This window comes from Triticum dicoccoides, chromosome 1A, assembly GCF_002162155.2.
Source record: "Triticum dicoccoides isolate Atlit2015 ecotype Zavitan chromosome 1A, WEW_v2.0, whole genome shotgun sequence".
Lineage (NCBI taxonomy): Eukaryota > Viridiplantae > Streptophyta > Magnoliopsida > Poales > Poaceae > Triticum > Triticum dicoccoides.
In genome coordinates this window covers 485108953-485131345 of record NC_041380.1, presented here as the reverse complement: position 1 = coordinate 485131345, position 22393 = coordinate 485108953, and the positions used below count along the sequence as shown (strand labels likewise).

General features: G+C 46.2%; 1 protein-coding gene across 1 annotated transcript; it reads left to right on the top strand.

Annotated features, from left to right (window-relative positions):
* Window positions 1-9605: 9605 nt before the first annotated feature.
* On the top strand, window positions 9606-13510 carry LOC119281130 (cell division protein FtsZ homolog 2-2, chloroplastic-like). The gene is made up of 7 exons (XM_037561750.1): window positions 9606-10443; window positions 10719-11018; window positions 11675-11765; window positions 12369-12493; window positions 12749-12841; window positions 13015-13080; window positions 13160-13510. The coding sequence occupies exons 1-7, from the start codon at window positions 9823-9825 to the stop codon at window positions 13283-13285; spliced, it is 1422 nt and encodes a 473-aa protein (XP_037417647.1). The 5' UTR covers window positions 9606-9822; the 3' UTR covers window positions 13286-13510.
* Window positions 13511-22393: the final 8883 nt, after the last annotated feature.

Genomic DNA, 22393 nt, shown 5'->3' with positions numbered 1-22393 from the left:
AACTCCTTGGTTCAACTCCACAATCTTGTTGGAGGCTCCCAAGTGACACCTAGCCAATCTAGGAGACACCACTCTCCAAGAGGTAACAAATGGTGTGTTGATGATGAACCCCTTGCTCTTGTGCTTCAAATGATAGTCTCCCCAACACTCAACTCTCTCTCACAGGATTTGGATTTGGTGGAAAGAAGATTTGAGTGGAAAGCAACTTGGGAAAGGCTAGAGATCAAGATTCATATGGTTGGAATGGAATATCTTGACCTCAACACAAGTGTAGGTGGTTCTCTCTCAGAAAATGTGTATTGGAAGTGTAGGTATGTTCTGATGGCTCTCTCCACGAATGAAGAGTGGGTGGAGGGGTATATATAGCCTCCACACAAAATCTAAGCGTTACACACAATTTGCCAAACTCGGTGGGACCGAATGGTTAAACTCCGTCGGATCAATTCAGCAAACCTAGTGACCGTTAGGATTTTCGGTGGGACTGAGATGCAACTCGGTAGGACCGATATGGTTAGGGTTAGGGCATAACGTAATCTCGGTGTGACCGATTACACAAACTCGGTGGGACCGATTTTGGTAATAAGCTAACCAGAGAGTTGGTCGGGCAAACTCGGTGAGACCGATTACACAAACTCGATGGGACCGATTTTGGTAATAAGCTAACCAAAGGGTTTGCATTGTAATCTCGGTAGTACCGATTGCTCAAACTCGGTGAGACCGATTTTGGTAATGGACATACACAGAGAGATTACAATCCCATCTCGGTGAGACCGAGATCCCTATCGGTGAAACCGATTTGCTAGGGTTTGTGGCAGTGGCTATGACATCTGAAACTCGGTGGCGCCGGATAGATAGAATCGGTGGGGCCGAGTTTGACTTTTGGTTTAGGTCATATGTGGATGTGGGAAGGTAGTTGAGGGTTTTGGAGCATATCACTAAGCACTTTGAGCAAGCAAGCCATTAAGCAACACCTCATCCCCTCTTGATAGTATTGGCTTTTCCTATAGACTCAATGTGATCTTGGATCACTAAAATAGAAAATGTAGAGTCTTGATCTTGAAGCTTGAGCCAATCCTTTGTCCTTAGCATCTTGAAGGGGTTCCACATCCTCTAGTCCATGCCACTCCATTGTTGAACTTACCTGAAACAATTTAGGTAAAAGTGTTAGTCCAACAAGAGATATGTTGACATTAATTTCCAAAACCACCCAGGGAGCACTTGTGCTTTCAGCCACCTTCCTAGAGAGCTATTCTGGTATCAGATACAATATTGATCTCAGTTGCTCTGAGCCCTTTTCACACTCTGGTTTAGACATCGAACGATTACTTACCCATTCGAAACTTTTTGTACCATCTTATATTGCTCTCGACGATTTCCCCGAGTTTCAACTAGAGAGATACCTTGTGCCTTATTTCCTGAGATAACTACCGAAGATCAGTACTTGCAGACATCCTCCCTATAGTTTTCCAAATATCCATTTTGTAAGTATGATGGAGTTCTCGAAGAAAAGATGATGGCTTCATCATAATGACCTGGAGTAGAGAAATGAATCCATCAACGTAATGGATCAACCTCTTCGAGAAGAGCAACCAATAAAGAGAAGATCCATTAGAATTTCACAACCAAAACTTTCCCCCTTGCTCCCCCTCTTAAATCTTGGGACGAGATTTCTTGTAGTAGAGGAGACTTGTAACACCCCGAGAATCATGCTATAGTAACTCCACACTAATGATGCCAAGTCATCGTCATCATGCCCTCAGAAAAAAAATAAGAATACTTCAACATCAATTTAAAATTTAAAATGCAAGTCAAATATTTATTTCTTCAAGTAGTTAAACAAAAATGTTCACATTGTCCTATAAATTCCCGTGACCATTTTCATGTTGGAACCAGCCTCATTTGAATTCCCAAAATCCCCCTGGGAATTAATTCAGTGCTTCAGCAGCAATTCAATTGGCCTTTTCAATTTCTAAAAACGGTTAGACAACTCCTTTTGACTCCAAACTTTTTGTTCCATCTCAAGATATTGTGCTAGAATTATGTGTCAAGTTTTGTTCAAAAAACAACTCAATTGAAAAAGAAAACAAAAAGAAAAGGGAAAATGCAGAGGAGAGAGAGAGAGAGAAAGCCCCCCTGTCCCCTTTGGGCCTCGTCCCACATCCATCAGCCGGCCCGCCCCCCGCACCGGACACCCCCGCCTCCCTATTCCTTGGTTGCGCATTGCTACAGGCGCGGTTGCCACCAGACTCCCTCACCGGTGATGCCTCGGCGCGGATAAGGTAGCCCCCGCGCGCCCTCGAGCTCCCCCTCCCGATCTCATCCACTCGCCCACTCGTCCCCACGCCGTCTCCTCTCCGCCCTCGCCCCAGATCCCCTTCTTCCCCCTCACCTGAACACCGTCATTGCCACGGCCTCGCCGTGCGCGTGGCTACCGGCCGCCGCCCTTCATTCGACCGCGTCCGGGAGCTTCCTTATTGCCGCCTACGCCCACTGCGTACACTTCCCCGAGCTCGGAGCCCCTACCCCGTCTGCTTCACGGTCATCTTCAACCTTTGCCCGCCTCGGGCCACCGCACGCCGACGCCGTCCGAGCCACCTCGACTCTTCCCCGGGCCTTCCCTGCAACGACAGTGAGCCACCTCCCCTCCTCCTCCCCTTTAGCTCTCCCGCACGCTGTAGGTCGCTCCCATCATGGCGCCCGAGCTCCCGAGGATCTCGCGGTTTGTCGCGCCCTGCCTTCCCTGCGCTGCTGCTGGCCCTCCGTGCGCGCTCTCCCAGACCCGCGCGCCCGAGGACGCGCCTCGCCTGCAGTCGCCGTGCCCGGGCGGCGCCTCGCTCGCAGCCGCCGCGCTCTGCTACTTTGCTAGTTGCTATTGCGCGGCCATAGCTGCTGCTGCTCCCTTCTCTCATTCCCCGCTTCTGCTCCCGATGTGCACCGCTAGCCCTGCCACCCCAGCGACCGCTCCTCGCTGTGCCGACGAGGGCCCGCTTGCAAATGGCCTCGCCTGCTATCTGCCAGGGCCGTTGTTGCTCCCCCCGGCTACGCCTGCCCGCGCGAGCCCCACGTGTGTGACGCGCCCTGTGCCGCCGCTCGCCGGCCATCCGTGTTGCGGCTTGTGCTGGCCGCCGACGCCTGTGTGTGCTCATGCGTGCCCGAGCACAGCCGTGGCTACAGTGGCTTAGCCTACTACCATATGGGGTCGACCCCATTTAGTTTAGGTTAGGTTTTAATTAGAGGCTAATTGTTAGGTGTATCCATGACAGGTGGACCCTACATATTTAGGTTAGGGAAAATATTTTTTTGGAAAATAACAAAATGCTGACATGTGGGACCAGTGGTTGGTTTGACTTAGTCAGCCATGCTGACATCATCTTTGACTCTGCTGATGCAATAATAGGAATTATGTATGTTAAATGATTCTAGAAATTCAGAAAATGTTTTAAACTTTAGAAATTCATAGAGAATAAACCGTAACTCGGATGAAAATGTTTTCTACATGAAAGTTGCTCAGAAAAACAAGATGAATCTGAATACGCAGTCCGTTTACCTGTCGAATGCCACTAACTATCTAAACATGGAGCATTCCCCCTCCGGTCATCTGTTTGACACATGTCCGGAACCGGGAATATATTCTCGGTTAAATTCCCCATTCACCTATTTCATGCAGCACTATGTTAGGTCGACCCTAGTTATGCATATCGTCTTGTTATGCTTTATGATGCTCTGCTTGCTTATATTTACTGTTTCTTCCCCCTCTTCTCTCCGGTAGACCCCGAGACCGATGCTGCCCCTGTGACCGACTACGTCTCCGACGACCCTTCTTCCTTTATAGCAGAGCTTCCAGGCAAGCAAACCCCCCTTGAGCATTCCTATATCGCCCATTTCTTTCCCTCTCATGCTTGCATTAGAACTACTACTGCTTTCTGTATGATCCTATTCTGATGCATAGCCTGTTTTGTTACCTGCTTTCATACCTTACCTGCTTATTCTAAACTACTTAGTATAGGTTGGTTAGAGATCCATCAGTGACCCCCACCTTGTCCCAGTTGCCCCTGCTTTTATGTTCCATGACTCGATCAACGTGATCGACGTCCAGGCCCCGACACTGCACATCACCCCCTTAGTTGTACGACTCTGCAGAGTTACTATCGAGTGCCGAGGGTGATACCTCATCAGCACTTCTGATGTTAACCCTGTAGTGTAGCTATTCGGTTGTGGTAATCGAGGGTGATTCCTCCTTCACCACTCCTGAAAATGACTCTGTCGTGTACCCCCTCAAGTGTGGACCTCGAGCGTGATTCCTCGATAACATCAGGTGGAATTCCATCAAGGGTGATTCCTCAGGGTTCCCCTTGGTGTTAGACACACGGTTACTATGGTTACTATGACTTTACACTAAACCATGTTACTAAAGACGGGTCGACCCCGAGGGGTACCCGCGCGAGCTTAATTGCAAGTGATGTGGAGTCGGGTTGACCTGGAAGGTGCCCGCGAGATAATTATGAGGTGTGGCCAGGCATTCTTAGCCCTTGGCGCGAGTCCTCGAGACGGGGCGACGGGGTCACATGTTTCGTGAGTCTCTGCTTGTTACCACGCATTCATAATCCACTATGATTTGGATATTTGATCCGAGGGGCCTCTGACCTGATAGCACTAACCATCACGTGGGCATAGTATGAGCGTTTTGCGCTGTATTCATCAGCCGAAGCTTAATAGACGTCATGCGACTGAGCGGCACGCGCCGGGTTGGACTAGTAAGCACCTGCCTTTTTAAGGAGGTAGCTAGGTCTGCTCACCGGCCGCCCAGGCAATGTGCAGGAGTTCCCGGGGCGATGGCCCAAGACCCCCGGGGGCATAGGTTTAGTCCGGCGTGCTGGCCTCTCTATTAAGCCTAGGTCGGGTTGCGACGTATTGTTTGGCCGAGGCCGGGCATGACCCAGGAAAGTGTGTTCGGACGGAGCTAATTGAGCATGGTGGGTAAGTTGGTGCACCCCTGTAGGGAAGAAAACATCTATCGATAGCCTGTCTACGGTAAAGGACGCTCAGAGTTGTATCCCGATCGATACAACTAGAACTGGATACTTGTGATGAGAAATGGATAGTATGGCTCTGGGATTGCTTTCTCGCAGGGGGTCGAGGAAGGATCTCTGGGCGAGGTTGATAACACTACTACTACTTTACATTATGTTGATCTGTACTCTTCTAAATGCTGCAAGATGCTTGAAGATGCTAGTCTTCGATAGGCTAGGCTTTCCCCTTCTCTTCTGGCATTCTGCAGCTTAGTCCACAGATACAACCCATTCCTTTGATACAGATGCATACTTAGTTTAGATCTGATGTAAGTCTTGCGAGTACTTTGGATGGGTACTCACGGTTGCTTTGCTACCTCTTTTTCCCCCATATCCGATTGTTGCGACCAGATGATGGATCCCAGGAGCCAGACAACACCACCGATGACTACTACTACCCTGAGGGTGCCTACTACTACGTGACGGACGCTGACGACCTGGAGTATTTAGGTGGCTCCCAGACAGGAGGCCTTGCCTTTTCGATCGATGTTGCTTTTGTGCTAGCCTTATTAAGGCAGACTTGTTTAACTTATGTCTGTACTCAGATATTGTTGCTTCCGCTGACTCTTGTGTATTCGAACTTATGTATTCGAGCCCTCGAGGCCCCTGTCTTGTAATAGAAAGCTTGTATTATTTTAATTTGTGTCTAGAGTTGTGTTGTGATATCTTCCCATGAGTCCTTGATCTTGATCGTACATATTTGCGTGTATGATTAGTGTATGATTGAATCGAGGGCGTCACAAGTTGATCAGAGCCGACTGCTTGTAGGATCCCCCTTTCCAACTCCTTGTCCGAAGTTGAGTCTAGTATTTGGAAAACTTTTACTAACTTTGTTGTGTGGCTTACGGGCCCACATCACATTGGGGGTGGTATTAGGATCTTTTTTCCTTGTCTTTACTCTGGGAATCTGATCCCTCTTCTATTCGGGTTAAATCATTTTGCTAAACTCTAACTCTAGGTTCTCGTAAATACTTTGTCCCGGAGAGCCCCTTGCTTCAGATGATTGCTTTGTGCACCAGAAGATTCTGAAGATACTCTCTGGTGTTTTCCCGAGACCCTTGTACCCTTCGCCACTGCGATCCCTACCACCGATAAATCCTTATGGGTAACTAACTACATTTTCGTTCATACCTTCATCCCTAGTTACTCTTGTTATTACAAGATGTCCTAAAATACTCTCTACCAAGTGTTTTTGGGCCCTAGGGCCCGATAACACTCCACCACTTGGCCTTTTTAGAACCTATTATTATTAAGTTCAAAGCTATTATTATTAATTTAACATATTCAAAAACATTTTTCACCTATATATCAATTCCTGGTATTACCCAGTAAGCCCCAAAACTCTTTCGATAACCGTGGACGTCCATATTGATCGCTTTGAATACACGAATGATATTCGAGTGAACATTTGATTAGCATGTGATATTCTCTTTGCTTCGTGGCACTTTACAAAACCCGAGGTGAGATATATCGGTATCCTCTTTAAGTCATTCTCATGCTCACTGTACCGGTCTCCTCGTTACCTTTTGTTCTTCTTTCTCGTTGACATGTTTCGTCATCCCTGTGACCTAGCCACCTGTGTCTGGAAAGACGATGATGGACGTCGTCACACCGAGAGGGCCCTAAGAATGTATCTTCATCGCCAGAGAAGAAAATCCCACTCTTAAGCTATCTAGCGCCTTGTCAAACTTTCTGATGTACCTGTAAGTTGCCATTATAATCACCATGTTACAGGTGATGTTTGAGAAACCCCAAAGTCCATCATATAGTATGAAGTGACTACGATACTCTCATGGGCTAAGGAATTAAAGCATATGTTAACTCTTTGTGTTATAACAATTGGCTTGTGATGATAGTATCTCAAAGTATAACAAACAAGTTGGGTCAATTCAATATGATTGTTCTTCCAACGTCATATTCTCAAAGTTGTTTTGGGAGCCAGAAAACATGGTCACAAACAACACTTGAGCTAGTCCTAGAGGCAAGACTATGAATCAGGTTTTGTCGTTTATCACTCCACATGTGCATATGAGTTTCCACTGAATCGCATATTCCAGGATCATAGCAGTTATAACATAGAATATAAACTCTTAATTATAAACGGGGAAGTAAATAATGCAATATTATTGCATCTAGGGCATATTTCCAACACTCCCTTACTATTCGCTCTAGTAGCTTTACTCCCCACTTTAGCTCCACTTGATCGTCCTTTTTGTATGTAGAATCGACCAAGAAAGTTTTTATAATAAGTACCTTGTAATAGGCAGTTTGAACTATTGCTTGGAGACTTTATATTTTGGTAGCATGTTAGCTTGATAGCTTTGCCAGATTTCGCTACAAGTAGTGCCAGTAGGCGCTCGTTTCTAGAACTCAAATTAGTGGTTGAAAGTGCAATCATGCCCTTAATTATATTCTGATGTCGATGAAAATAATATACATACATGACACTAATCATGTTTGTTAAGTATATCACATGTTTTAGTCCCGGTGGAAACATATTTGTGTGGATCATGGCCCCACTTGATTTGATATTGCTCAAGAACGAAGAAACAAATATATGAAACAGAGGCTTTTTGGTGTGTTCTTGATGATAGAGATCCCGCACTATTAAGAGAGAATCATCGGGGCTTTTGAAAGATTTGCTCAAACCCACGGTTCCTTGTAAATATTTTCCACTCACATCATACACTTGTGACACACATGGACACATGCATGCAATAGTGCCCTAGGATAGATGTTTACAATATACACTCATAAGGTTGCTTACAAAATATACTGGTTTTCACTGCTTCACCGGATATCCGATACCCACCAGACATCTGATATACCTACACATAACCAAAATCAATAAATATTACCGGACTTCTGGTGACTGCCGGATGTTCGGTGGAACCATACCACCAGATGTCCGATCAGTACCGGATGTCCAGTATACCAATACAGAGCCAAAACCCATGGACTTCTTGTAACCACCGAACATCTGGTACTCCTTGAGCCACCGGATGTCCGTTGGATCTATACATAAGCTTTTAAATTGAATATTACTAAACTTCTGGCATCTACGGGATGTTCGGTGCTCTATGAGTCACCGGATGTCTGGTATGTACCAGATGTCCGCTACATCTCACACTTGGCCATTTGCTCTAGTTTCTTCATGGTGCACTTGCTTCAGCAACCGGGTGTCTGGTACTTGCAGTACACTGATAGTTCCAACAATACTCCCATCCCACTCCGGGAGAGGGTTGACCACTTCATTTGAAAACACCCAAGAACCCTGAAGTGCTCCCTCTCACTCTCCTCTACACCAAATCCTAGATCTCAGAGGCGTTTGTAAGAGTTCTTGAGAGAAACTCCGCTAAGTGATAGATCCACTCCCTTTCCCTCTTTTGACCAAAGAAAATCATGATTTAAGCAAGTCTTGAGCATTTTCTCCTTGATCTTGCTACTCTTGGAGGTTGGACACTCCTAGGTGGTAGGAGTTCTTTAGAGATAAATCATTCATTGTGATTACCCTTGGAAAGTTTGTGAAGGTTTGAAGACCACCTCAAGGTCTGCCACTTAACGCCTTCGTGGTGTTGCCTCAAGAAGAATAGAGTGAGCCTTCGTGGCGTTGATGTGCCTTCGTGGTAACATTTGCCCCTCCAACGGTGACTAACGGTGACTAGCTGCCCTCCAAGAAAGTGAACATGGGGATACATTATTCTCTTTGGAGTTTAGGTTATCCTTAACCCTAACTCTGTACTCATGGTTATTTGTCTATTGTCTTTACTTATATGATATTGTGCTTGCTATCAGCTACTTCCGTAGGAGTTGTTAGTTTTTTCCGAAGAAAAATGGTGATGTAGCACAACACCACAAAAAAACATCCCTCAATTAAGAATCAATGTTTAATCGAACCAGTAAAGCCTTGAACGGAAATTAACCACACCCATGATAATCAATCACATAACGTATGTTTTCTCAAAAGAAATGATGCATGAAAAATATCTTTTTTGAACACAGTACAATTGGAGACACTCATATATACTAATCCTTATGAATGCACGCACGCACACACGCACATCCACCCCTATGAGCACCTTCGAGATACTCAGACAACACAACATTTTAAGATTAAAGAAGTCATCATAGGCTTCTCGTAGTCGACAAAAAAACCTTCTCCCATCGAACGAACATTACAGGAAAGTCTGAAATAAATTCAAAAAATGTGCATAACAATGTCAAATCTAGTCTGGAATTTAAAGTCTGGTGACATGGTTCCACCACAAGGAACCTATTCATTCATCTCAGCTAGTACGAGCTATGCTCAGTTCGCATCAAAAACATCTCTTGACATCGATTCGTTTTAGATGTCTTTGAATCGGATTTGGTATGCTGTTAGGGCATCCATCCCCATGGACTCGGTAATCACGTTTTTCCTTGGTTCCATCCGAAATCATCAAATCTGCGCCCTCCGTTCACCCAGCCAACGAATCCGAACCATCAAAACCTATCGCTTCCGCCGGCCACCCTCTCCATTTTTTCGCTGAAAACAGCAGAGGGTTTTCCGCCCCCACCACCATCACCTTTGCTCCTCTGACCTACCCAAAGCTGCCGGCCGACCCAAAGGCGGCACGTGCCCTAGAGCCGCCGGCCTACCACAGCACCGCCCCCTTACCCCCCGCGCCGCCGCCTCCATCGCCGTCCGCGTTCCACCTCTCCGCGTCCCCGCCGTCTCCACCCCGTCCGCAATCTCGGACATCCGTTCCGAGGTATGAGCTTCTCCACAAGTTTCGGGTGTGCCGGTGCACACCCCGCACGCCATCTGGATCCGCCGCCGGCCGGGAAGACATTTCGCGGTGTCAGCGCGACGCACTTCCTGAGGAAGAGGCGGTTCGCTGGTCGCCCTGGTCGATTCGAATGCTCCGCAAACTCGCGCCAATCTGGGCCCCGGCGCACCCCCAAGGACACCATGTACGACCTCCACCCCGAGATCTCGATGCTTTATGGAGAGGATAATGGCGCAGTTGCTGCCCCCAGCAAGGAGCAGGGTATCGGAAAAGCAATTGAGACCTTACCGCTAGCAGATGCTTCCATTGCGTACCGCTACAATGAGCCCCGGATTAAAGTCATAGGGGTTGGAGGCGCCGGCTCCAATGCCGTGAACAGGATGATTGAGAGCTCCATGAAGGGGGTGGAGTTCTGGATCGTGAACACTGATTTCCAGGCTATGAGGATGTCGCCCATTGACCCGGCAAATAGGCTGCCGATTGGCCAGGAACTGACAAGAGGTCTTGGTGCTGGTGGGAACCCAGAAATCGGAATGAATGCAGCCAAGGAAAGCCAGGAGTTGGTAGAAAAGGCAGTGTCTGGAGCTGATATGGTTTTTGTCACGGTACGTCCAGCTGCTCGTGCAAATCGTGCTTTTGCTGTTGCTTAATTGATGTAGAATTTGTGAATTGCAACACCTTGCTTGGCATCTAATATATAGATTTTAGAACATATCAGGAATTGATCTTATTTGAGAGTAACGATATCCTAGATAGACATGTTAAGTTGGAGTACTTATTCATTTACCCAAATATAATCATTTATGTGCCTTGACTGAAAGGAATATGATAATTGATATGCTCTATTGGTCGCCTTTGAATCTTCAAATTCATTTTACAGGCTGGAATGGGAGGTGGAACAGGCACTGGCGGGGCGCCCGTTATAGCAGGGATCGCAAAGTCTATGGGTATATTAACTGTTGGAATCGTGACGACCCCGTTTTCATTTGAGGGAAGAAGGCGGGCACTCCAGGCACAAGAAGGAATTGCGGCCTTGAGAAGCAATGTTGATACACTGATTGTAATCCCAAATGATAAGTTACTGACTGCTGTTTCTCCAAATACTCCTGTGACAGAAGCCTTTAATTTGGCAGATGATATTCTCCGGCAAGGTGTCCGTGGAATCTCAGATATCATCACTGTAAGATAATATGTTACTATGCTATGCCCCATGTTAGTTATTTTACATTTCACGAGTATGATTTCGAAGAAGTGGCATTTGCGTGTCTTAAGAAAATAAAGTTTGGTTTACAATTTACACACTCATGTAATTATGGATTAACAATCTCCCTTGACCATTTCCTTGTTTCACCATTTTTTTTATGTTCCAAAAGCATCACCTTCACACTATGCAGTGGGTATAATTATTATTAGTTTGTCTCTGGTTCCTAGTTCTATCCTGATCTAACATTATATACATTTCTTTGGAATATCCAAACTACATCATTGTATCTTAATTTTGACCGTTATCTATACCAAGTTAGCTGCAACAGGATAAAAGTAGAATGCCATTGTTGACTGACTATTGCACTTCGTCCCTCCATTGTTTCTAGCCAGAGACAAAATTCATTGTCTGCTTGTTATGCCATTTGCAATGCCAATTCATGAGTCTGAAAGTTCATCTTTACATAACATTCACTGCCTTTCTGCTTGTTATGCCATTTGCAATGCCAAGTCACTAGTCTGAAAGTTCATATATCTTTCACTTATGTTTTTGTCAACATACTCACTCTGACTAGAGTTGTCTGATATATGCAGCTTAAGATGTGATTTGTTGCTACCTTCTTTTGCTTGCAGGTGCCAGGTTTGGTCAATGTTGACTTTGCTGATGTACGATCAGTTATGTCAGATGCAGGTTCATCCTTGATGGGTATTGGAACAGCAACAGGTTAAATTTCAGGGAACCCTATTTGTTCAACGTCAAATGCTGCATGCACATGTATAATGCCTTGCATTCATCATATAGAGTTAATGCTTGTTGTGAAACTCCTAAGGATATTGTGCTAATAAGTACTCCCTCCGTCCGGAAAAACTTGTCCCAAGCTTGTTCCTCATATGGATGTATCTAGCACTAACTTGGTGCTAGATACATTCATTTGAGGGACAAGCTTTTTCGGACGGAGGGAGTAATAACATAAGTGGAATGTAGTTAATTACTTTATTTTCTTTTTACATATCTTCTTTTTACCTTTTCTTTGGGTCTAGGCCTTGTAAATATTGTTCTGTATCCTATGAATAAAATGAAGAGCTGTGTGGCGCTTTACCCGCAGTACATGGTAAAAAAAGAAGTCATGTGGCTAACCACAAGTTTCACTATTACTTTTACAGCAGTAAATATATTGCTGTCATTTTTATGTGGCTTTATGCAGTTATATTGACTCCTAATTGTGCTTAGACTGCATTTCTGGACATCAGAGCATGCCCACAGCCACACCAACAACCGCTTACCCTTCCCCCTTTTCTCCTGCTGTTTCTGTTGGCCTATCTGCAGGTAAGACACGAGCAAGAGATGCTGCACTCAATGCCATACAGTCTCCTCTACTTGATATTGGTATTGAAAGAGCAACAGGAATTGTGTGGAATATCACCGGAGGGAGTGACCTAACATTGACAGAGGTATCATATACACAATCTCTGTTAGACAGAACGGCTTGTAAAAGTTATATGCATTCTAGTTTATATCGTGACCAACATAGCAAGCTAATCAAATCTATTTGTTTGTAGTGGACAACTTTGGCAGCTAAGTTAGTTTAGAAGGCCTTATTCATTTGTAACTTTGAGCTTGCACTGAGCCTGCTGCTAACATGGAAGAACGCCACTAAAATTTTGAATTACTTTTGGCCTGAACCCCACTGGTCATCCTCTTTGTAGGTGAATGCAGCAGCTGAAGTGATATATGATCTCGTAGATCCTGGCGCAAATCTAATATTTGGGTCTGTCATAGACCCATCATATACTGGTCAGGTAAGTAATCAACGTCCTTCACAAGAGTCTTCTCGCCCAGAGAGATATATAAAAATTGCATTTACTTTTAATCAAGTAAACCATATTTTACAATTTAAAGACCGTTAAAACCCACCCTGGTAAACAAACCCATGGCATCATCGCACATGCTAATAACATGGAACCCCTTTCAGGTGAGCATAACCTTGATTGCAACTGGATTCAAGCGCCAGGAGGAAAGTGAAGTCCGACCCGCGCAGGTACACCCTCTTGCGTTCCACTGACTACTTTCTGCTCACTTCCGCGCCCAGTGTTCTAATGTAAATCCTGGATGCTCAGGCTGGAGGCGACGTGAACCGCGGCCGCAGCTCCCGGTTCTCTTCATCCTCCCAGGACGAAGGCCCGAAGCTGCAGATTCCTGAGTTCCTACAGCGGAAAGGGCGTTCGGGGTTTTCCAGAGGCTGAAGGCCCCCCAAGTAGTCTAGCTCATCTTTGCAGTGTCATAAGCTTCCCAGTTCTTGCAGTAGACTCTTAGTTATGCCTTTCTGCTTTGTTTCCTTCCGTTGCAAAAGCTTTAGGTGATAGACCGTGTGTGTGATAGCATTAGAGTGCATATGAAATCGTATCTTTTCATAGTGTAAACCATTCATGGCGGTCTCTTCTCAGCCATCATATGGCCCTGTTTGGTGCTTTGCTCGTTCCTGCAGGAAATAAGCCGATTCTTGTGAAATTCTCGTGTTCGCCCGGATGGCTGGGTTACATCGAGCCTTGATCTCGTGTTGTGTTCAAATAAGATCAGATGAAGAATTCAGGACAAGAGGTTGGTAGACGACGATGTCTTGAACCACTGTATGTAGCATTGTCTCGACATTTTCTCTTGCTTTGTCACGGCCCAAGTGTGCCTGAATCGTGAATCACATGGAAGGTGGTCGAGGCAGCTCAGCCCAGGCCAGGTGCCTATTTTAAGCCGCAACTGACGCGCACGCAACACGCGCAACTCATTGGTCCCTGCAAACGCGCAATTTTGCGCTGTCACGGGGGCTCATCCGCAAAGCGGCCACCCATTAGACGGCGCACGAAAGAGGCAAATTTGACTATTTTGACCTGTGGACGAAATCAATTCACAAAATGAACTGCCCGTGAAACTATTTCACAGCACTGACCCTTTTGTGTAGCGCCCGCCACGCAGGCGCCACACCCTACGGTGCAGCGCCTAGCTCGGGGGCGTTGCACGCCAGTCCACCGTGGCAATCCTTGGGCCCGCACCCAGCAGTGCAGCGCCTCCTAGCTAGGCGCCGCACATGTAATGTGCAGCGCCTAGCGTTCGGGCGCTGCACTGTGACTTATCCAGCGGCTGGGCCCCCCTCCCCCACTCCCCCCACCCCACACACCCCAACCCGAGCTTTGCCCCCTCTCCCACTCTCTCCCCCTCTCAAATCCTTTCCCAAAACTTGCAAATTTGAAGAATTTGTCCGTGGATTTCGAAGTCATACCCTCCCTCAAGGTAATCTTCTTCGATCCCTTGTTTTGATCCAAGTAATGCTAGTTTGGGAAACCCTAGTTTTGTTTGGACCTAGAGATTTGCATGGAGATGTGAGATCTTTGTTTGCCAATTTCCTATGATTAGGCTTTGTTAGTATGTTAGGGTTATTCTTATGGGTGTTCTTATGTTGGTGCTAGGGTTATGGTTAGGGTTATGGTTAGGGTTATTGTTAGGGTTATGGTTAGGGTTAGGGTTATGGTTAGGGTTAGGGTTAGGGTTGTTGTTTGATATATATATATTAGGGTTTGTATTCCGTGTTAATCCTTAAATTAGTACTCATGGAAGCAATGTTACGATGTGTTGTTTGAATGCTTATAGGGATGGGAAGAACATGTGTGTTTGTTCATCATGGGGACAAAGACGCCTTCTTGAAAGGCAATATTGAACCGGATCCGGATGAGCTAGATATGTTGTTTGATAGTAGTCCTAGCTATGCGGAGCTCTTGCAACAAGTGAGGAAAGATTTGAATTGGATGGACCCTAGTGATATCGTTGAGTTGGAGGGAAGGCATAATGTAGGTTTTGGAATGCACATCCGTTGGAAGACAATGTGTATCAACTCGGAGCAACGTTGGGTTGCATACAAGGAAACGGTGGCCGATTCACTTGACAAGGCTCTAGAGTTATTTGCAACGAAGAAGGTTGATTCAAATTTGCATTTGGACTTGAACCGGAAACCCTCCCCTTTGGTTGCTAGTAGCCCCCCACCCTTGAAGCGAGATGAAATTGTTGAACCTCTTTTGACCCAAGAAGTGAGGCCAACATTGAGCCCGTTTACAAACAACCAAGATGAGGCTTTGCAAGAGGACAATGATGAGTATGCAGACGATGACAATGAAGTTGATCTCCATGACAACAATGTGGGTGATCTTGACAAATATCATTTGCAAGAGACAATGGACCATTCCATCCCTTTTTCCCGTGCATATGCATCGGATTCGGATGACGAAGGTCCCGATGAACAAGTTGATGAGGAGGGGTTCACGGTGAAGGAGGCCGAAGCTTTCGAGAAGGTATTCGGTCGGGATCACAAGACACCATTGTTCAAGGATGTTAGTCTCGCGGATGAAGCCGTTGTGGATGGTGGCAAATCTGTATCTCTAGGGGTTAGGCCAAGCTCTCACCGTGATTTGGGAGACGACAAGAACCGGATTGGTAAAGGGTGTAAGTTCGAAACCTTCTTGGAATTGAAGATGTGGCTCGACAACTACTCGGTTACGCATTATCGTCCACACAAGTTGGTGCATTCGGACGTCAATGTGCGCTACACAGTTGCATGTGCATGTGAAGATGAAATATGTCCGTGGATTGTGCGTGCAAGACCATGGAAAGGAGGTCCCGCTTGGCACGTAGTGAGTTGTGTGCCAACTCACATGTGCCGAGGCAAAAGGGTGGATGGCAAGATTGTGTCCCAAGACCACAAACAACTCATGTCTGAGTTCATCGCTTACAGGCTCTCCAACTCAATATCCACACTTCCAACAATGAGCGTCCAACATGTCATTGACCTTGTGAAAGCCATCTTTCATTACAAGGTGAAGTACGGCAAGGCATGAAAGGCGAAGCAAGCCGCATTTAAGATGTTGTATGGTACTTGGGAGGAAGCATACAACCGAATCCCTAGGTTGTTGTTAGCCATGGCCGCCACAAACCCGGGCATGGTTCATGTTGTCGAGCCTCATGGGCACCAAACAACAGTTTATGAAGGAAAGAAAGTCCGAGTATTTGGCCGTGCATTTTGGGCGTTCGAGCAATGCGTGAGGGCTTTCAAACACTGTAGGCCGGTCATCTCCATTGATGGCACGTTCTTGACCGGACAATATAAGGGCACCTTGTTGGTTGCGATAGCAAGTGATGCCAATAACCGGGTGTTGCCATTGGCATTTGCTTTGGTTGAGGCGGAGAACAATGACAACTGGGAGTGGTTTATGCGTCTTTTGAGGACGAAGGTGTTACCCGCTCAAAGGAAAATTTGTGTCATATCGGATCGGCATGCAGGAATTCTTAACGCAGTGGAGATTGACATTCCCGGGCATGCTCTGTTGCACCATCGATGGTGCATGAGGCACTTTTGTTCGAACTTCTATAGGGCATGTGGCCTTAAGGAGTTGGCCGATGATCTTCAAGATTGTTGTCTTGCTTTCTCCGAGAAGCGGTTCGCCACTTTGTTGAACAAATTGCTCGCACACAAAAAACTTGATCACGGGGGTCAAGACTTTATGAATAGGCACATTCCCCACCGGAACAAGTGGGCACGTGCTTTTGATGAAGATGGCCGAAGATACGGTCAAATGACAAGCAATATGGCCGAATGCTTCAATAGGGTGCTCAAAGGTGCACGTGGATTACCCGTGACGGCAATAGTTCAATACACATTTGACAAGATGAATGCGTACTTTCTAAAGTACTCAATGGAAACTGATGCACAGATAGCGGGTGAGAACCCGCGCAAGTACAAGTACAAGTTCCCACCCAAGGTTGATGAATGGTTAGAATTTCAATCACGAAAGGCGGACTCAGAAGAAGCTATATTATATGACAACGAAGAGTGGAAGTATGAAGTGAAAGAGCCAGGAGGAACCACAAACGATGGCCGGCAACATGGAGGTCGGGCTTTCAAGGTGTCGTTAACACAATGTGATTGCTCTTGCGGGAGGCCATTGTTGCTTCATCTCCCATGCTCACATTTGTATACCGCCGGTCGCGTTAGAAATGTGGACATCAATCACCCACGCACCGTGAGGGAGTTGGAGTTCTCAATCATGACGGTCAAGAAAACATGGGCTCCCCGCTTTCACCCATACTTTGACCAATCACAATGGCCGGAGTACCATGGAGTTCAACTATGGCCGGATCCGGAGTTGAAGGTTGTTAAACGTGGTAGATGTAAAACAAAGCGTTTTAGAGGCGACATGGACGGATGGGGCCATGGTGGCCGCCGTGAAGCGGGAAACAATCAATTCCAAGAGCCTCGTGAGAGCTCCCGTTGTGGGGAATGCAAAGGTCATGGCCACAACAAAAGAAAATGTACGAAACCAAGGAAAAGGTCCAAGAAAAATGATGCAAGCACTAGCCAACAAGGAGCTACACAAGGGAGCCAACCAAGTGGTAGCCAACAAGTGCCAAGCCAACCAAGAGGTAGCCAACAAGTGCGAAGGCAACAACGTGGTAGCCAACAAGTGCCAAGGCAACCAAGTGGGAGCCAACCTAGTGGTAGCCAACAAGTGCCAAGGCAACCAAGTGGGAGCCAACCTAGTGGTAGCCAACAAGTGCCAAGGCAACCAAGTGGGAGCCAACCTAGTGGTAGCCAACAAGTGCCTAGCCAACCAAGTGGTAGCCAACAAGTGCCAAGCCAACCAAGTGTTAGTCAAAGAGGATCTAGGCAACAAAGAGGTCGGCAACTAGGACTTACAAGAGGCCGTGGTGGTGGTAGTCTAGGCCGTGGTGGTGGTAGAGCTCGTGGTGGTGGTGTTGTCCGTGGTGATGGTCTTGGCCTTGGTGATGGACTTGGCCGTGGTGATGGACAAGGGCAAGGTCGTTATAGAGGAATGTTTGGATACCTTGATGGACCATTTCCGTATGTTGCTCACTAACTATAATGTTTCAAATGTTCTTATTTTCCATATGTTCTTTTTTTCATATGTTCCATTTGTTTGTATTGTCTTTACTAACCATTATGTTTCACTCATTGTAGGTATGGCGGCTTCCCAACCCAACAAACCAACAATGAAGGAGGATGGCGAAGATGAGATGGCGGAATGGTGGGAGAAGGCTGCGAAGAAGCTTAGAGAGGAGGATGCAGCCAAGCTAAAGAAGAAAAAGGAAGAGGAGCTTGAGGAGAAGAGGAAGGAAGAAGAGAGAGCGTCAAATGCGATGCGCGCTAGGGAGCAAGCATTGGTGAGGAAATGTGAGGAGGCACGGAAGAAGCGTCAAAAGGATTTTGAAGAAGGAACCATGAAGCTTTGGGCAATTGCAGCTGAAAAAAAAGAGAGGGAGGAAAAGATATTCATGAAGAGGGTGGTTAAGGAGGCCCACCTCATAAGGAAAAGGGAGGAGGAAGAGGAAGAAGAGAAGAAGAAGAAGAAGGGAAAGGGGCCTTGCTCTACGCAATAGAGCTATGTCATCTTCAACTTGCTTGTGGACGATAATCGTGTTATCCTCTAAACTATGCTCTTCGATTTGGTTGTGAACTAGTATGTGTCATGAACTACTATCTCTCCTCTTCGATTTGGTTGTGATCTACTATGTGTCATGAAGTACTATGTATTATGAATTAGTATGTGTCGTGAAGTACTATGTGTCGTGAAGTACCATGTGTCGTAAACTACTATGTGTCGTGAAGTACTATGTGTCGTGAACTACTATGTGTCACAGTTCTTTGCTTGCTATGTGTCGTGAGCTACTATCTCTCCTCATCGGAATATGTGTGCGTGTGCCCAAAAATTTGCTAAGTACAGGTGCAACGCCCAGTAGCTAGGCGTTGCACTGTAGAGTGTGGCGCCTCGGTGCTAGGCGCTGCATGGGTTGTAGCTTGCAAACAGAATCATTATCAGGTAAAGATGAGGAAGGGAGAGGGGGACTTGGTGCACCCAGAGGGTGATTGTCATGGTTCAGAGTTCAATGTGGTTGAGCAGGGAGTTGAGGTCACCCTCGAGGATCCAGACCAGTTCAAACATGTCGAGACTGCCAATGTGAATGATTAAGATGAGGGCTTTAATGGTGAAGCTAATGAAGATCAAGTTCAACATTATTAAGACAACAAGTGCAACATAGAGGATCAAGTTCAACATTGCTAAGACGTCAACTCCAAGTTCAACATAACTAAGACATACAAAGAGGATCAAGTTTAACATAGAGCTACCACAAATAAAGGACTATGGCTGGTTCCTAAGAAGAGCTAGTTCCTTGAGCGCTTTTTGGCTGCTCCCCCCCTCTTGCTGGCTAACTTCTTGACCTTCCTAGGAAGAGGAACACGCTCCCGCTCCGGCTCCGGTTCCTCCACGTCATCGACATCGTCATCCAAATAGTCATCCAAAGCCGCCATCCGCGAGGTGCCGACCGTCCTTTTGCCTCTTTCGGTGAAGTCTTCAGGTGTGTACTTGTTGATTCCCTTTCTAGGCTTTAGTATGTATGCAAACCTAACCTGGTACGCCCCCAAGGTCATATCATCATCAGCAATCTATGCATCAACAAAAGATATGGAAAGACCGTGTGTGAGGATATAGTTAGCAATGCATCAACAATTGGATATATATGCTCATGCCATACCTCTTGGGTGACCACACCCACATCCTCATCCTCCAAATGATCACCATGGCTCTGGCCCGAAGCGGGATCTGATGGTGTCGCCGACCTAGACTGTTCTGATGATACATACTCGGAGTCACGACAACCAAAAAGGTTTGATAGCCGCCTTAACTTTTGGCCTTGGCGCTGCAACATGTACAAGTGAATGAGACATCGAACGTAGCAACACATGTTAAGTGCTAGTTTGAAGGAGATGTGAACCTTGATGAATGCTCGAAGTGCACCTTCTCCATCGCTTTTGCCAGCCGGGGTTGTTTCAAGAATAGTCTCGGTCTCATCAGTTGCTTTCTTGATCTGGGCACGCTATGAACAGAAATGGTATTAACGTGTTAGGCAAGCGAAGATGTGAATAGTGTGAATGAAAAGCAAAGAGGGCAAATACCACAAAGTTCATCATTGGAGCCGAAGGGATCACTGAGTTGCCTTTCCTGACTAATGCGTTGTACTGGTGTTGGGCTACCTCATCAAAAACAGTGGGTTCTTCTAAAATCTCCTCAGCATACGCCGGCTTGCATACCTCCACACGGGTACTTGCAAGAAACCATGTGAGATAGTTGTTGAACGCTATAGGGCAGTGCTCACGAAGCTGGACTCCTTTTCCAGCCCTAGCTTGCTCCACACTAAGTGCAAACTGTACGACATACTTTCTGTGATGCTTGGCCCAATCCTTAATCTTCCGCTGCCTTTTCCTATCCAACCTGCAAGTTAGAAACATACTATTAGTAGCATCGAAACCGCCGAGAAGCTGCTAAGTACTCAAGGTTAATTATATCTTACGCGTGTAGCAACTTCTCCGTGTCCTCCCACTCCGGCGGATGTGCCTGGAACAAACCAAACTGACGGCGCACTCGATGTGGGAGGTGAAGCTCAACCGCCCAGTTGCATATGAGTGGGCACCGCATACGCCAGAGATCCCTATCCCTAGTGCACATCGGATTCAGCCTGAACTCTAAAGGGTTACCAAACTATCTCCTGTTCCATACGGCTCCCATATCACCTGCAAAATGGGATAGAATGCAAAATTGATATCTAGTTGCAATAGAAGCATCATAATCACTTATGCCATGTCAATTCACCTGCTCAGGCGTGATCACGTCAAGCTCACTCTGGTACAACTTGTACATGACCGAGGGATCATCTGTCGTCGCATTTATCACATCCCACTTGTAAGCCCAAGTGGGTAGCCGTAGTAGGTCGCCTTTGTCGTCCCAATCATCGTACTTCACCTTCTTCGGACGTCCAACCGGCAAACGCTCCCAGCTCCATATGGAAAGTGCGAGCAAACAACCACCAATACCTCCAGATGACCTACAACAGGCTTCGTCCAACTGCACATAAAAGAGAACATGGTTCAATTAAGAGCAAGATCGCATTCATAATGTAGCAATGAAGTGAAAAAGAAACAACTTCATACCTGTCTATACAAGTAAGCCAGTGTCGCCGAACCCCAACTCCATTTGCTATCGAAGACGGTCAACGCCTTCAGCCACATCCATGGAGCATTCTTGCCTGTGCCATCAGCAAACATAGTCCTGGATATCACATACCACATGTAGACACGAGCATATATCTTGACCGTGTCCTCATCAGCTTCCGGTGGGCAAGTACCAAAGTGCTCAGTACGTGAAAGTAGCACCGGCTGCGACTCTTTCCTTCTTCTTGTTTTCTGCTGCTGGTTCCGGAGGCTCCGGAGGAACCATACCGATAAGGGCATGCATCTGCGCGCGCCACCCATCGGAGCCGGTGCTCATACATAGAGGATTCCCATTGATAGGAAGACCGGTGATCATAGCAATATCCTGGAGCGTCACTGTCATCTCCCCGGTCCGTAGATGGAAACTATGTGTCTCCGGCCGCCAATGATCAATAAGCGCGGTGAGTGCTGGAGCATTGTTGGATGGCGTCGACCGTCTGACCATATGAATGAAAGGGAGAAGTCCTGTCTCCCTTACATACGGTGTGTATCGCTCATCATAGCGCATCCACCCAAGGGTGACCCCGTGAGAACGAAGCTTCAAAGGTGCAAGCGCCTACAAACAAACAATTCATAACATTACATATGGAGCATTTGTGTTTGAAATAAATACAAAATTCATAAAACAGGCCACTTTCATTATTACCCGCTGCTCCACCGCCATAGCGTACGACCGGTGTTGTTTGTCCCAGTGATCATCGAGAAGCCAAACCATCCTAACAATTTTGAAAGAAAGCTTTCTTGTCAACACGATTATCTTTTCAATACAAATAAACTAAAGTACGCCTACTAGATGCAAAATACAAAGCATATGTATCCAAACCATTCTTGCCAATACAAATGTAATTTCAATAAACTAAACTAAGCCTACCTCATGCAAGATTCAATACAAATATCTTTTCCATATAAATAAAAGTCAACCTATGTATCCAAACTATATAAATAACATGTCAACCTATGTATCCAAATCACATTCTAGTCTAACAAGGGTTCCCCAAATCTAATACATGCAAGATTCAAACAAAAATTCCCTAAATTTAATATACACAAGATTCAAACAAGGGTTCCTCAAATCTCCGAAATAGCATACATTCTATGGATAGAAAGAAGGGGATCGAAGAAAAGTACCTTCTAGGATGGATTGGTGAAGGAATCCACGGGCCAAATCGTCAGATTTGAAGATTTTTTAAGAAGGGATTGAGAGTGGGAGAGGATGAAGCCGCCGGCCGCCTGTTCTGTAACTCCTCTG

What these genes read in the sequence shown, in the direction of transcription:
- LOC119281130 (XM_037561750.1), top strand. Translation starts at nt 9,823, where the DNA reads ATGAGCTTCTCCACAAGTTTCGGGTGTGCCGGTGCACACCCCGCACGC. An exon ending in GGGTATTGGAACAGCAACAG is followed by an intron (nt 11,766 to 12,368) that starts GTTAAATTTCAG and finishes GCCTATCTGCAG; the next exon opens with GTAAGACACGAGCAAGAGAT. An exon ending in ACCCATCATATACTGGTCAG is followed by an intron (nt 12,842 to 13,014) that starts GTAAGTAATCAA and finishes AACCCCTTTCAG; the next exon opens with GTGAGCATAACCTTGATTGC.